The sequence below is a fragment of the Hyperolius riggenbachi genome, chromosome 1 (assembly GCF_040937935.1).
Source record: "Hyperolius riggenbachi isolate aHypRig1 chromosome 1, aHypRig1.pri, whole genome shotgun sequence".
NCBI lineage: Eukaryota > Metazoa > Chordata > Amphibia > Anura > Hyperoliidae > Hyperolius > Hyperolius riggenbachi.
This window is the reverse complement of record NC_090646.1, coordinates 228,362,490-228,374,800: the sequence shown is the minus strand read 5'-3', so window position 1 is coordinate 228,374,800 and position 12,311 is coordinate 228,362,490. Positions and strand designations below refer to the sequence as shown.

The following is a 12,311-nucleotide window of genomic DNA, read 5'->3' as shown; positions in this document are numbered from 1 at the left end:
TGTCCACAATTTGTAGCTGCAGTTTGGCTACCACCCGCTATTTTATTGGACATCTCTGGCACCCAAACTACAGCTTATAGCTGCTTAGGAGTAGCACCCAAAATATCACTGGATATAGTTAGGCAGGGGGTTGTCTTTAGAATTAGGCATTGGTGGTGGTGGGTGGGGGTCCTTAGTGTTAGGCATCACTGGGGGGGGGGTGTCTTAAGATTAGGCATCACCAGGGGAATCTTAAGATTAGACATTGCCAGGGTGCTCCATAGGGTTAGGCATCACCAGGGAGGAAAGGTTAGGGTTCGGCATCAAGCAGGAGGCTCGTGTTAGGATAAGGTTAGGTTAGGTCATTGTAAAATACCTGTAATCTTACCAATATTTTACCATCAGAATTAACTAGTAGAATATCGGTAATTTTACCAGTATTCTTCTAGTACGGTAGCTATCTCTGGGGTCCGGTACGCACACTGTGAGCCTATTATGTTGCACCATACCATTAACATACCAATATTTTGGTGAGCTCTCTGTTTATGCTTCCTCAATCCTGTTATGGATAATTTCATATTTTTTTTTCAACAAATATCAGTGGGTGACATTTGTAAGTGATGCGATGCAAAGAACATTGGAAGTTTCTCTGGACCCCGTATATTATGTTTATACCTCTGAAACATGTTTGTTTATGGAGAACAAGGGAGTAACACGTAGGCATTTTCGAAAAATGAGTTCAAAATGTGGGCTGCAGACTAAATGAAAAACAACTGTCTGTCGGGAAAGGCAGAACATGCAGCACAGCTGTGTGCTTCTGGTTATGTGGTAAAAGCTGGCCTGTTGCTCTATTTTCATCTCAATAATGCAACTGCCAGCAATTTCAAAAGCACAAGGCTAATGAAAGTTAAGGGGCCCATACACTGGTCGATTTCAGCCATCAATCGATCGGAAATCGATTCTTTCAAATCTGCAAAACGGTCAATTTGCAGCCGATTTCGATCAATTTGATCTATCTGACTGGATGGAAAATATAGGTGGATATTCTGCTGGCAGCAGATTGATGGCCCATAGAGTTGTATTGGATCTAATGGTGCAATAATGCATTTAGATCGATTTTCAATACATTTCCAATAGATTTAATTCTGAAATCTATTGGAAATCTATTGGAAATCTATTGGAAATCTGTTCCTAGTGTGTGGCAGGCATCAGATAGATTCCCGTCAGATTTGACTTGACAGGCATCTGACAGAAATCTATCTGATGGTCAGATCTGCTGAAAATGTAGAGGTGTATGGCCACCTTTAATAGAGGTGTGTCCACAAAAGTGATTGTGATCAGGGAAATTTCAGTTGTGGGTCCTGCAGCATTTTTGAAGTGATTGTGCTCTAATGCAATAGATAAGAATGCTGCAAAATTGCTTTGCAATTGCTGTACAAAAGCGATATTGCAGGGATTATAATAGTTGTAAATTACAGTCGTTCTGCAAACACATGCACTGCAAAATTGCTTCTAAAAGTGTCGGCATTTGCTGTTTAGTTAAGTTGGGCCAGATGTGACAAATAATATCAGCCTCACCATGTATTTGCATCTTCTATCATTCAGAATAGTAATCCTAAAGGGTCCCGTACACTGAACCGATTAGCGGACGATCGATCGATCAAAATCGATCAATCGATCGCAAATCGATTGACCGGCCGATCGATTTGCGGCCGATTTCGATCGATATGACACGCTGGAAAATCTAGGTCGATCTGTTGAGATTGCTTATCATTTTGCATTGGCCCTAATGGAAATCTGATGGCAAATCATATTGAAATCTATTGGAAATCTGTTCCTAGTAAAAAAATTTCCTAAACACATCAGATAGATCAGAAATCTATCTGATGATCTATCTGCTGCTAATCTAACAAGGGTGTATGGCCACCTTAAGCCGAAGCTTGGGTTCAAAACAAAATCTTAAAGTGAATAGAGGTAAGCCTCAGGATCCTATTGAGGCTTCCCTCTCTTGTCTAAGCCCCCCCCCCCCTTGAAGAGTGCAGCCCCCCTCCACATCAGGGCCGGGCAGCTCCACTTCCTTATTCATGGTCACGAGAGCATGGAGTCTGCGGCTCTGAATCACTGCGCATTTGCGGGCAGGTTCAGTCAGCTATTGTGCGGCCATCAATAAGGAAGAGGAACTGTTCCCCGATCTGATTAGCGAAAATGCCTTGTTGTTAATCTTCTGGGGGAGCGTGCTCAGCGATGGGGGACATTAGAATAGAGAGGGAAGCCTCAATAGGATCTTGAGGCTTCCCTCTCTGTAGGTAAGTATCTGATTTTTTTATACCCTAGTTTCGGCTTGGGTACACTTTAAAGTACCCATTAAACGATATCCAAGGTGATTCAAACATACTAGCTTTACTTATCTTGGGGTTCTTCCAGCCCAGGTCTTGTGTGTTCTTCACCGCAGCTCTGGTCTTCTCAGTGGTCCTGTTGGCAGGCCCTGAATTATTGTCAACCCCCAGCGGGTCCCACCTTGCTTCGCCGGGAACGTAATGTGCTACTGCAGAGACACAGTACGCTCCCGAGGACGTGGGCGCGAGTGTATGCCTCTGCATGCGCAGGTACTTCAAAGCCTGCCAGCAGGACCACAGAGAAGACTAGAGGGATAATCATGACCTGTAGGGGCTGAAAGAAGCCCCAGGTAACTAAAGCTAGTTTGTTTGAAACTTTGAATAATCTCAGATATCCTTTAAACAACCAATTTACAGAACGATCGACCGTCCGACCTGATCATCGCGAAAACAGAAAATAAGTAAACTTCACATCAAGTGACGTGGTATTTGTCCATTAAACTTGGATAGGTTATTTTTCCTCTTTACTGTAATGTTCCAAATCCTCGTGGATAAAGAAGGGAATTTGAACCACATTTCCTTTGGATGTATGCTTCAAACATTCCATATAGTCCTAAATGGCTTATAAGGAAAGGCAGCGTAAAGCTGGGGGTGGGGGATGGATGAGGAGTGATGGAAGAATGGGCTGCTCCACACAGGCAGATGCCAGACAAAACGTTTCCAGGAATACTCTGAAGAACCAACAGTAAGACTGGAAAAAGCTTCAGCCCATCTCATGCCATCACTGATGAAGTCTCTGCCCAGGTCTTTATGTCATGCCAAATATGAAAACAAATAGGCGTCATCCTTCAGCCTTGTGTTTCTATGATATAACAAATATTATTTTCCAGAGGTCTGCCCATACATCCGTTGCTGCAGTGAAATATAATCATCGCCTTCCACAGAGCAAAATGAACTGTTAAGGAAATTCCTAAAATGTGCTTTGTCTGCTAAAACAGCAGTCTCCATCCTACAGATGTGTGGACGCGTCACGTGACTTAACCCTTCTGCTGCAAGTCTTTACACTGCATGAAAGGAGAATATGAACAAACATAATGGGCACTTGCAAGAGCATGGGAACGTGCCCAGTTGTGTGCTACACCACATAATTAAAGGCCAGCTGCAAGAATAAATATTTTCTTTTAGTTTAAAATAGCACAAAAGGGAGTTAGAACCTATTTTGAGTTTTCCCAGCTGTCCGTGTTCCCACTCACTCTTTTTGTCTGTGAGACCTTCACGGACCCATGTAGTCTCAAAGACAGGAACTGAGGGAAAGAAATGAGGTCCTTTCATACTATACATGTTGCTTTGCCATAAGTGAAAAGTCGTGTTGCACATTGTAAATCCGACGCATACAGTACGTATAAGTATGCTTCACTGCCACTGTAGATATGCATATTGTCTGGTAAAGGCTCAGCAGCATGCTATGCGATACTCCGCACTGTACCTAATGTGAACTTACCATATATAGAGATATAATTGCATTGTGTTGGAATGCGATAACATTGTCTGTTGCGACAGATGTGGTGTGAAAGGATCTATAGACTGTGATGGAGGTATTAAACCCTCTCTATGATTTTTTGTTATTGCTTTCTCTTTCCCTGCAGGATATGGTTAGCCATTTCCTGTCAGAATGGGATGTGATGATATTCTCCCAGACTGGGCACAGGTAGCAAATAAATTCAAAAGAAGATTCAGCATTTTCCAAAGAAAACCTTAGATAAACATACTGCAGAATGTATACTTACCTGGGGCTTTCACCAACCCCATGCGGCCTGTGGATTAATGCCCAACTACAGAAAAAGAATGTTATTTAAATGGTACCTGAGATGGTACATACTGAAATATTAATACTTCTCTGGGGCTTTGTGGGTTCCTTTGTCATCTTCCCCGGTCACTCTATTGTCTCGTGGTCACTTCCCCAGTCGTGATCTTCTGCACATGGGTGGCCCGAGTGCACACGCACCTCCGTTGCACTCCAGCAATCTAAGAGCTTTCCCGACTGGCAAAGAGTTGTCCACGTGACAACGGATCGACAGGCAATGGTGGTGAAAAGTAGTATCACATGTTAGAAGTGTGATGTGATTCATACAGTGAAGCATACAGTACATGTAAGTATGCTTCACTACCACTGTAAATGCGCACATTCACTGGCAAAGGCTACTTTCACACTTACCACATTTCGTAGCGTCGCGGTACTCTCACCCGTTGCAGCTCATCTCAAGTGCAATGTAAGACGATGGAGACTTACACACTATTACGATGCAATGGACTGCAATGGAAGTAGCAAAATCAAAGCAAGGCTGACGCAAACTCTGCAGTGCATTGCCGTGTGATCCAAGCCTACAGCACAGATTATGCAGCAATGCAAGTTTAAGGTACCCAGTAAGTATGCACGATCGATCGCAGTTGCAGCGTATATGCGCAAAGCCACAAGAAAGAAACCCCAGTCCCTTTCATTTCAGGTACACTTTAAAGAGACTTTGTAACAAAAATTTCATCCTTTTTTCTACTATCCTACAAGTTCCTAAACCTATTCTAATGTGCTCTGCCTTACTGCAGCACTTTCTACTATCACCGTCTCTGTAATAAATCAACTTATCTCTCTCCTGTTGGATTTGTCGCCCTGTGTCTGGAAGGCTGCCAACTCTTCAGTGTTGTTGACCTGTTATGCAAGCCCCCCCTCCGCGCCCTCTCTATGCACACTCGTGTGTGTTATTTAGATTAGGCAACCTCTCTGCTCTCTCAGTGAGAGAAGAGAGCTTTACAAGCTGGATAAATCTACCTCTGTTAGACTGTGAAAGGAGCTGGGCTGTCACATGCTGAGGAATTACAGACACTGCAGAGCTGTCTGCAGGAAGAAACAATCTGCGTGTCACTCTTCAGTGGTTGAGAGCTGCAGGGGGAAGACTGAAAACACACAAATGATCTCTTGAGATTCAAAAGGAAGGCTGTATACAGCCTTCTTGTGTATGGATGTATTTTCTATGTGTGGACATACTGTACATCAACCTACTTCCGGTTTTGGTGGCCATTTTGTTTGTTTATAAACAAACTTTTTAAAACTGTTTTTGACTACTTTTAATGCAGCGGGGAGCGGCAAAATTGTGACAGAGGGGATAGGAGATGTCCCCTAACCTAACGCACTGGTGTGTTTACTTTTGTGTGATTTTAACAATACAGATTCTCTTTAAGTAAGAAGAATTTGCAGTGGATATTTCTTTCTTATCTAAGGCTACATTCACATGATTTTACTTCTTTCACATATGCACACAGCGCCGATAAGCCCTTGTCTCTGGACTTTCAGGGATTCCACCACTGGAACGGGGCTGAAGGGGAGGATGGGGAAAGCCTCTTTAGGATCCAGAGGCTTTCCTGTCCAGAAATAAGTAAGTACCCTCTAGGGGCACTTTTTCCCACCCCAGGGTCACTTTATTGTAAAGTATAGACAATGCACAATTGCTGCATGCTGCATTTTGTTTTACCTCAGCTTCAAAAAGCATATGAGATGTTAGCTAGCCCAAATCTAACGCACTTTCCTGTGGGGGAAAAAGCAAAAGATCATGTTCAGTAGGAATGGGTCCTTAGGTCCTGTTCACACTCATCTGAATTTTCAACCATTGTGCGTTTTTCCGATTTTGGGGTCATCACACAACTAATGTATTTCATCCTACATGCATTTTTCTCTTTGTGCGTTTTGTGATTTGTCTGTCACATTTCTTTTTGCCATATGCAACTGAGCGCGCCCAGCCGGGCTGCAGCTCTCTTAAGCTGCTCCAGACCTTGTCTCAGATTTCTACACCTTTAAACCTATTTGTGCTGAAACTGGACTCAAAATACAGAGGATTTCCACCCACCACGACTAAGGCTACAACTACAACCAACCAGAATAATCGGATTACTTTGGATGGCAGAGATTTAAACTGGATTGAAATCCTCCATGACGCTTACCACTGCTGAACACACCAAGCCTTCTAACAGCTGACCTGAAACAAGACCTTCAACCTCTCTGAAGACTTGATTGCCTGTGATTGCCCTCACTCCACCCTGTGAGTAACCCTTTATCCATTATCCAAGGCATATGCACCAAGTGACTATTTTCCACATGTATGTTATCATTTATCATCTAACTCTAAAACAAGGAACTTTACTTAAAATAAATCTATGATCCAACTCTGTGTAGGAATGAAAGGAGTTTGCACAGATCCCCTTTGATCTCAGCAGGACTCCAGAAGTACAAGCTATCAGAACAAGTCTATTGTCTCTAATGTCAACATACAAATACTCATCAAAGGACCTTTTCTCTGCCTGCCCTCTAAAGAATCAATTACAAATTAACACCTCACTAGCTCTCCTTTTAAAATCCTTTGGGATACTCAGGAAATGCAGAAGGGGGCGGAGAGGTAGTGGATCCAAAAATAAACACCAGGGAAGCAACACCAGGCAAAGGATAACAACTTTGACAGTGAAGCCTAAAAAACATCCCCAGCAAAGCTCAATCACAGCCACACTCTGCAATGCCAGATCGATAAATAATAAGACTGCAACTATACATGACCTAATAGAGCTCTCTGATTTGACCTTTTTGACAGAGACCTGGCTTGGGAAGCATGCAGGCCCAACTCTTGAAGCAACCGTGCCGACCAATTATTCAGTTTTGCACTGTGAGAGACAAGTCCGCAAGGGTGGGGGGGTTGCCATATGCTTCAGATCCTCTTTGAACATAAGGCCCCTGCCCATAGGCCCCACTGAAACCTTTGAATGTCTTGCAGCCCAACTGTCAGCAGAAGTAAACATCAACATATTGCTCATATACCGCCCCCCCAAAAAAAATGGTCCAGCCTTTCTTAAGGAAATATCTGAACTCTTATCCTGCCTAACAGTGGAACACCCTAGATGGATCATCCTGGGAGACTTCAATGCATGGGTGGATGATCACGACTCCCACCTAGGAAGTGAACTACTTCTCATAATGAATGAACTGGGTCTCTCTCAGGCTGTCAACCTCCCCACCCACACGAAAGGGCACACCCTGGATCTTATATTTCATTCCGGACTTTTAATATCACACATGGATATAAACCCAGTGGTATGGTCAGACCACCACACCATCCACTTCTCTCTGACAGCACCAGCGATAAAACACAGAGGGAAAGAACTCATAAAATACCGTCCACTGAAAGATGTCTCACCCCAGCACGTTCAGAATACCCTCAACTTCGACGCATTAACCAATCATTGCGCAGACCCAGACTCCATGGTCCTGATGTACAACCATGCAGTGTCATCTGCCTATGACGCCCTTGCTCCAGTTCGCATTAAACAGTCTACATCACTTCACCATGCACGGTGGTTTGACAGCTCACTAAAGGACATGAAGAAAGAAGTGCGCAGACTAGAAAGGAAGTGGCGAAAATCCCAGAATTCAAAAGATAAACACACCCTTGTCTCTCACCTGGAAAACTACCAAAATGCGATCACCAAGAAAAAATCCTCCTACCTATCACAGGAGATCGCAAAGGCCGCCAACAGACCAGCCCAACTATTCCGCACAGTTGATAGACTATGTAATCCATCCTGTCTAAAACCTACTATAACTCCCTCAAAGGAGCTATGTGAGAAATTTGCGTGCTACTTTGCTGACAAAGTATCCTCCATTCGGTCTCTCATTCAATCCACAGCACCCAAGACTCATGCAACTCCTGGAAATAGCTGCAAAAACAACCTAACACCCTGGACTGACTTCAAAAGTATTAGTGAGGAAGAGATCTCAGACATCCTCCGTCGCCTCCGCCAGACAACCTGCGACCTGGACCCTGGACCAACTAAACATATGCTGAAATGCCCTGACCTGCTTGGTCCAGCATTTCACAAAATAGTAAATTGCTCTCTGCAAGCAGGGAGGCTTCCTACCTCTCTAAAAGAAGGAATCATCAAGCCCCTTCTTAAAAAACCTTCCATGGATCCAGATGCTATGAGCAGCTACAGACCTGTCTCCAACCTCAGCTTCTTAGGTAAAGTTATTGAAAAGGCTGTCTATCTGCAACTTGAAACCTGGCTGTCAGTAAACAACATCCTGGACCCTCTACAATCTGGCTTTAAGAAACACCACAGCTGTGAAACAGCCCTCATCCAAGTCTGCAACGATCTGCTCATGGCAAGGGACAGAGGAGAATGCTCCATCCTAATCCTGTTGGATCTCTCAGCGGCTTTTGATACAGTTGACCATGAAATCCTGCTTAACAGACTGCAGGAGTACTGTGGCATCAGTGGATCAGTCCTCCAGTGGTTCAGATCATTCCTGACTGACAGAACACAGAGAGTATCCCTAGGACCCATAATGTCCAAACCTGCACCTCTACAATTCGGAGTGCCACAAGGATCAATCCTATCCCCTCTGCTGTTTGCAATCTACATGTTGCCACTCGGCACACTTATCCAACGACATGGCCTGACGTACCACTGCTACGCCGATGACACACAGCTATACCTGTCCTTCAAACCTGGTGGAACAGACCCTACCCCAAAAATAAACTCTTGCTTAGCTGAGCTACAGGCATGGATGAATGATAACTGGTTGAAACTGAATGCTGACAAAACTGAGGTCCTGTTTGTCCAAAGCCAGTGCCCGCCATCAAAACAGCTCTATCCTAAAGCAACACCAATCAGGATTGGGAATTCAGACATAAACAGCTCCAACTTTGTGCGCAGCCTTGGCGTACTAATCGATGGGGAATTGAGTTTCAGAAACCAAATTTCATCTGTAGTTAAATCCTCCTTCTTTCATCTGAAGAACATTGCAAAGATTAAACATCTGATTCCCCCAGAGGATCTTCCAACCCTAGTCCACGCCTTCATCACATCACGTCTGGACTACTGCAATGCCCTTTATGTTGGCCTCCCCAAAAAGGACCTGCGTCGCCTGCAATTAGTGCAGAATTCTGCTGCCAGATTGCTAACAAACCAGCCTCGCCACTGTCATATTACACCGATCCTTCGCTCACTGCACTGGCTACCAGTAGAATGGAGAATACTCTTCAAGATTGGACTGCTGACATTCAAATCCCTGCACAGTCTAGGCCCTGGATACATGAAGGACTTGCTGAAGCTGCACCACACCTCTCACAACCTCAGATCAGCAAGTTCTATAAACTTGGTCACTCCCAAAGTGCACCTCAAAAAATCTGGAGATAGAGCCTTCTGCCATGCTGCCCCTACTCTCTGGAACTCCCTACCACACCCAGTAAAGACAGCACCATCCCTGGAGCTATTCAAATCCAGACTGAAAAGCCACCTGTTTAGCCTGGCATTTCCAGACTTATAAAATGTCTTCCTCTGTACCACGATGGTCGGAGCCATGCTTATGCGCTTTGAGTCCCACGGGAGAAAAGCGCTTTACAAATGTTATTTGTTGTTGTTGTTGTTGTTATGCAATGTGTGATGCACACATTATGTACGTTGATCGAAACACTGAAAAATTGCAGTTTTGTGTAAAAATTGCAACTAATTTTGACGAAAAATGCACAAAAAAAACCTGGACAAAACACGAAAGATCACAAAACGTAGAATCAGACATGCCAAAAGCCGCACCGCAGTAAATTGCATGTGAACACTGCCTAAGGCTCTTGCACACTACATGCGATTCTGATTTTTTTTTTAAATGATCCGATTTTTTATTAAAAAATCGGACCATATAAAAATTCAGAATCACATGTAGTGTGCAAGGGGTCTAAATGTGACCACAAAGTGACTAAGGCATACATTGTATTCTTTCCAGGAATATTATCTGCATGGTAGGGTAAAAGCAACACTTCACAAACAAATAGAACGTGTTCGTGAATTACACAGGAAAAATACAAATGAAAATATACACAATAAAGAAACAGGACAGTTCTCAGTTTGAGTTTTACAAATGTGTCTCCTTATACAGTATATTGACTGTTATATATACATTATGTAACATATGGTGCAGTAAAGTGGATAACCATGATGCCTAAATGTATGCAAGTAACTGTAAAATGGCAAATATGTGTTGCAGTATACTGAAGACCAACAAAATAATAATAATAATAATAGTCTCAGAACTGAGTATTTATATGTTCCTTACCCTATGTGCTTTTTTCTCAGCTCTATGGTCCTCTCCTTGGTATAAGGCTCACACATGCCTGCTGCTGTCAGTCTATGCCTTGCCACTAAAGTTCAGATCAGCTGTGCTGACAGAGCTCTGCTATGCCCACTGGCTGTGAAGTGTGAGCAGTGCTCTAGTCTTCTTACTCTATATATAACACTGCTGTGCTGTGTCCTCTGAGGACACTGCCTCTTTTCACTCCCCTCACACGCCTCATCCCAGCATTAACCCCTCCAGGAAGTGACAGAGAGCAAAAGGTTCAGTTTTAGCTTCTAGGTTACTTCACTTCCAGTCAGACAGACTTCAGACAAACATCTTCAGGCTAAATGAATCGAACAACATTTGTGTAGTGATTGTGCACATTGCGTACCTTCCTTGTCCCGGTTACAGCTAACAGGTTAATTCTGTTACCTGCAAACTTTGGATTGTAGTTTTGTTTTGTTTTTTTTGCTGAGAGCTGTTTCATTCTCTTGTGACCAGACTTCAATAACAGCGTCCATTGTTCTTCATATATCCTTATACTACTTTTAAGTGCTTATTAATGGATGGGTGAGAATCTGCCCTTAAAAACCCAGCATGGCACCTTAGGTAGTTTATATTTCCAATTTCAAGTGCTCAGCTTAGCATGAGGAGATTTCTTGTCCGCTTACCATAGACATGAGATAGCCCATTGATACAAGCAATCATTATGAGAAGAGACATTTTTTTCATGTCTGGTAAAGGACATATGAATAAATAGATTAGCATGCGTGAAGTGGGCAGGTCACAAATCGTCATTTGTAATTGTTTCAAATGAATCTTTGCTTTTAACGTTTTCACATGTAAAGCATGATCCCAGGCACAGATCTAAATATTGTCTACCATCTGACAGGTTTGTAAGCACGTAGAAAGTGAAGTCCGCACGATGTCGGTAGAATCAATATGGCTTTATTCAATCGTTACACATAACAAGCTAAAAGCCAGCACCACATGCTGACATCGTGCGGACTTCACTTTCTACGGTCTTGGATCTGAGGTCTTGGCAGCCTGCTTTCCTGCACTGTCGGTGAACGGAGGTGTGAGCGGAGTTCCACATCTACAGGTTTGTAAGCAGAGCCAAAGCAGTTAATTTGGGCGCCAGAGGTGCCACAGTAATTGGCGCATCCCATAGATGCCAATGTAAATAATCATGGCTATTTATATTGCGCCAAACTTCCTATTCGTAGCCATAGGATTAGATATCATTTTTTTGGGGAGGGGGTGGGGGGTAGTAAGGTAAAGGACAACTGAAGCAAGAGGGATATGGAGGCTGCCATATTTATTTCCTTTTAAGCAATAACAGTTGCCTGGCTATCCTGCTGATTCTCTGCCTCTAATATGTTTAGCCATAGCCCCTGAACAAGCATGCAGCAGATCAGGAGTTTCTGACATTATTGTCAGATCTGACAAGATTAGCTGCATGCTTGTTTCTGGTGTGATTCAGACACTACTGCACCCAAATAGATCGGAAGGGCTGCCAGGCAACTGGTATTGTTTAAAAGGAAATAAATATGGTAGCCTCCATGTTCTTCTCACTAAAAGAGAAACCGTGACCAAGAATTGAACTTCATCCCAATCAGTAGCTGATACCCCCTTTTACATGAGAAATCTATTCCTTTTCACAAACGGATTATCAGGGGGCTCTGTATGGCTGATATTGTGGTGAAACCCCTCCCAAAAGAAACTCTGAGGACCATTGTACTCCTGGCAATTTCCTGTCTGTGAACCTTGTTGCATTGTCGGAAATATCGGTTTCCAACTGCCAAAACAGCAAGCAGCAGCTACATCACCTGCCAGCAGTACAAATGTCA

General features: G+C 43.4%; 1 protein-coding gene across 1 annotated transcript in view; it reads right to left on the bottom strand.

The window, feature by feature from the left end:
• The window catches only part of ETNPPL (ethanolamine-phosphate phospho-lyase), a 70,076-nt gene extending 59,482 nt beyond the window's left edge, over positions 1 to 10,594 (bottom strand). Inside the window, exon 1 of the mRNA XM_068270542.1 lies at positions 10,462 to 10,594. Coding sequence (XP_068126643.1) covers positions 10,462 to 10,517 — 56 coding nt within the window. The 5' untranslated portion in view covers positions 10,518 to 10,594. The remainder of the gene's footprint in view (positions 1 to 10,461) is intronic.
• Between the last annotated feature and the right edge of the window lie 1,717 nt (positions 10,595 to 12,311).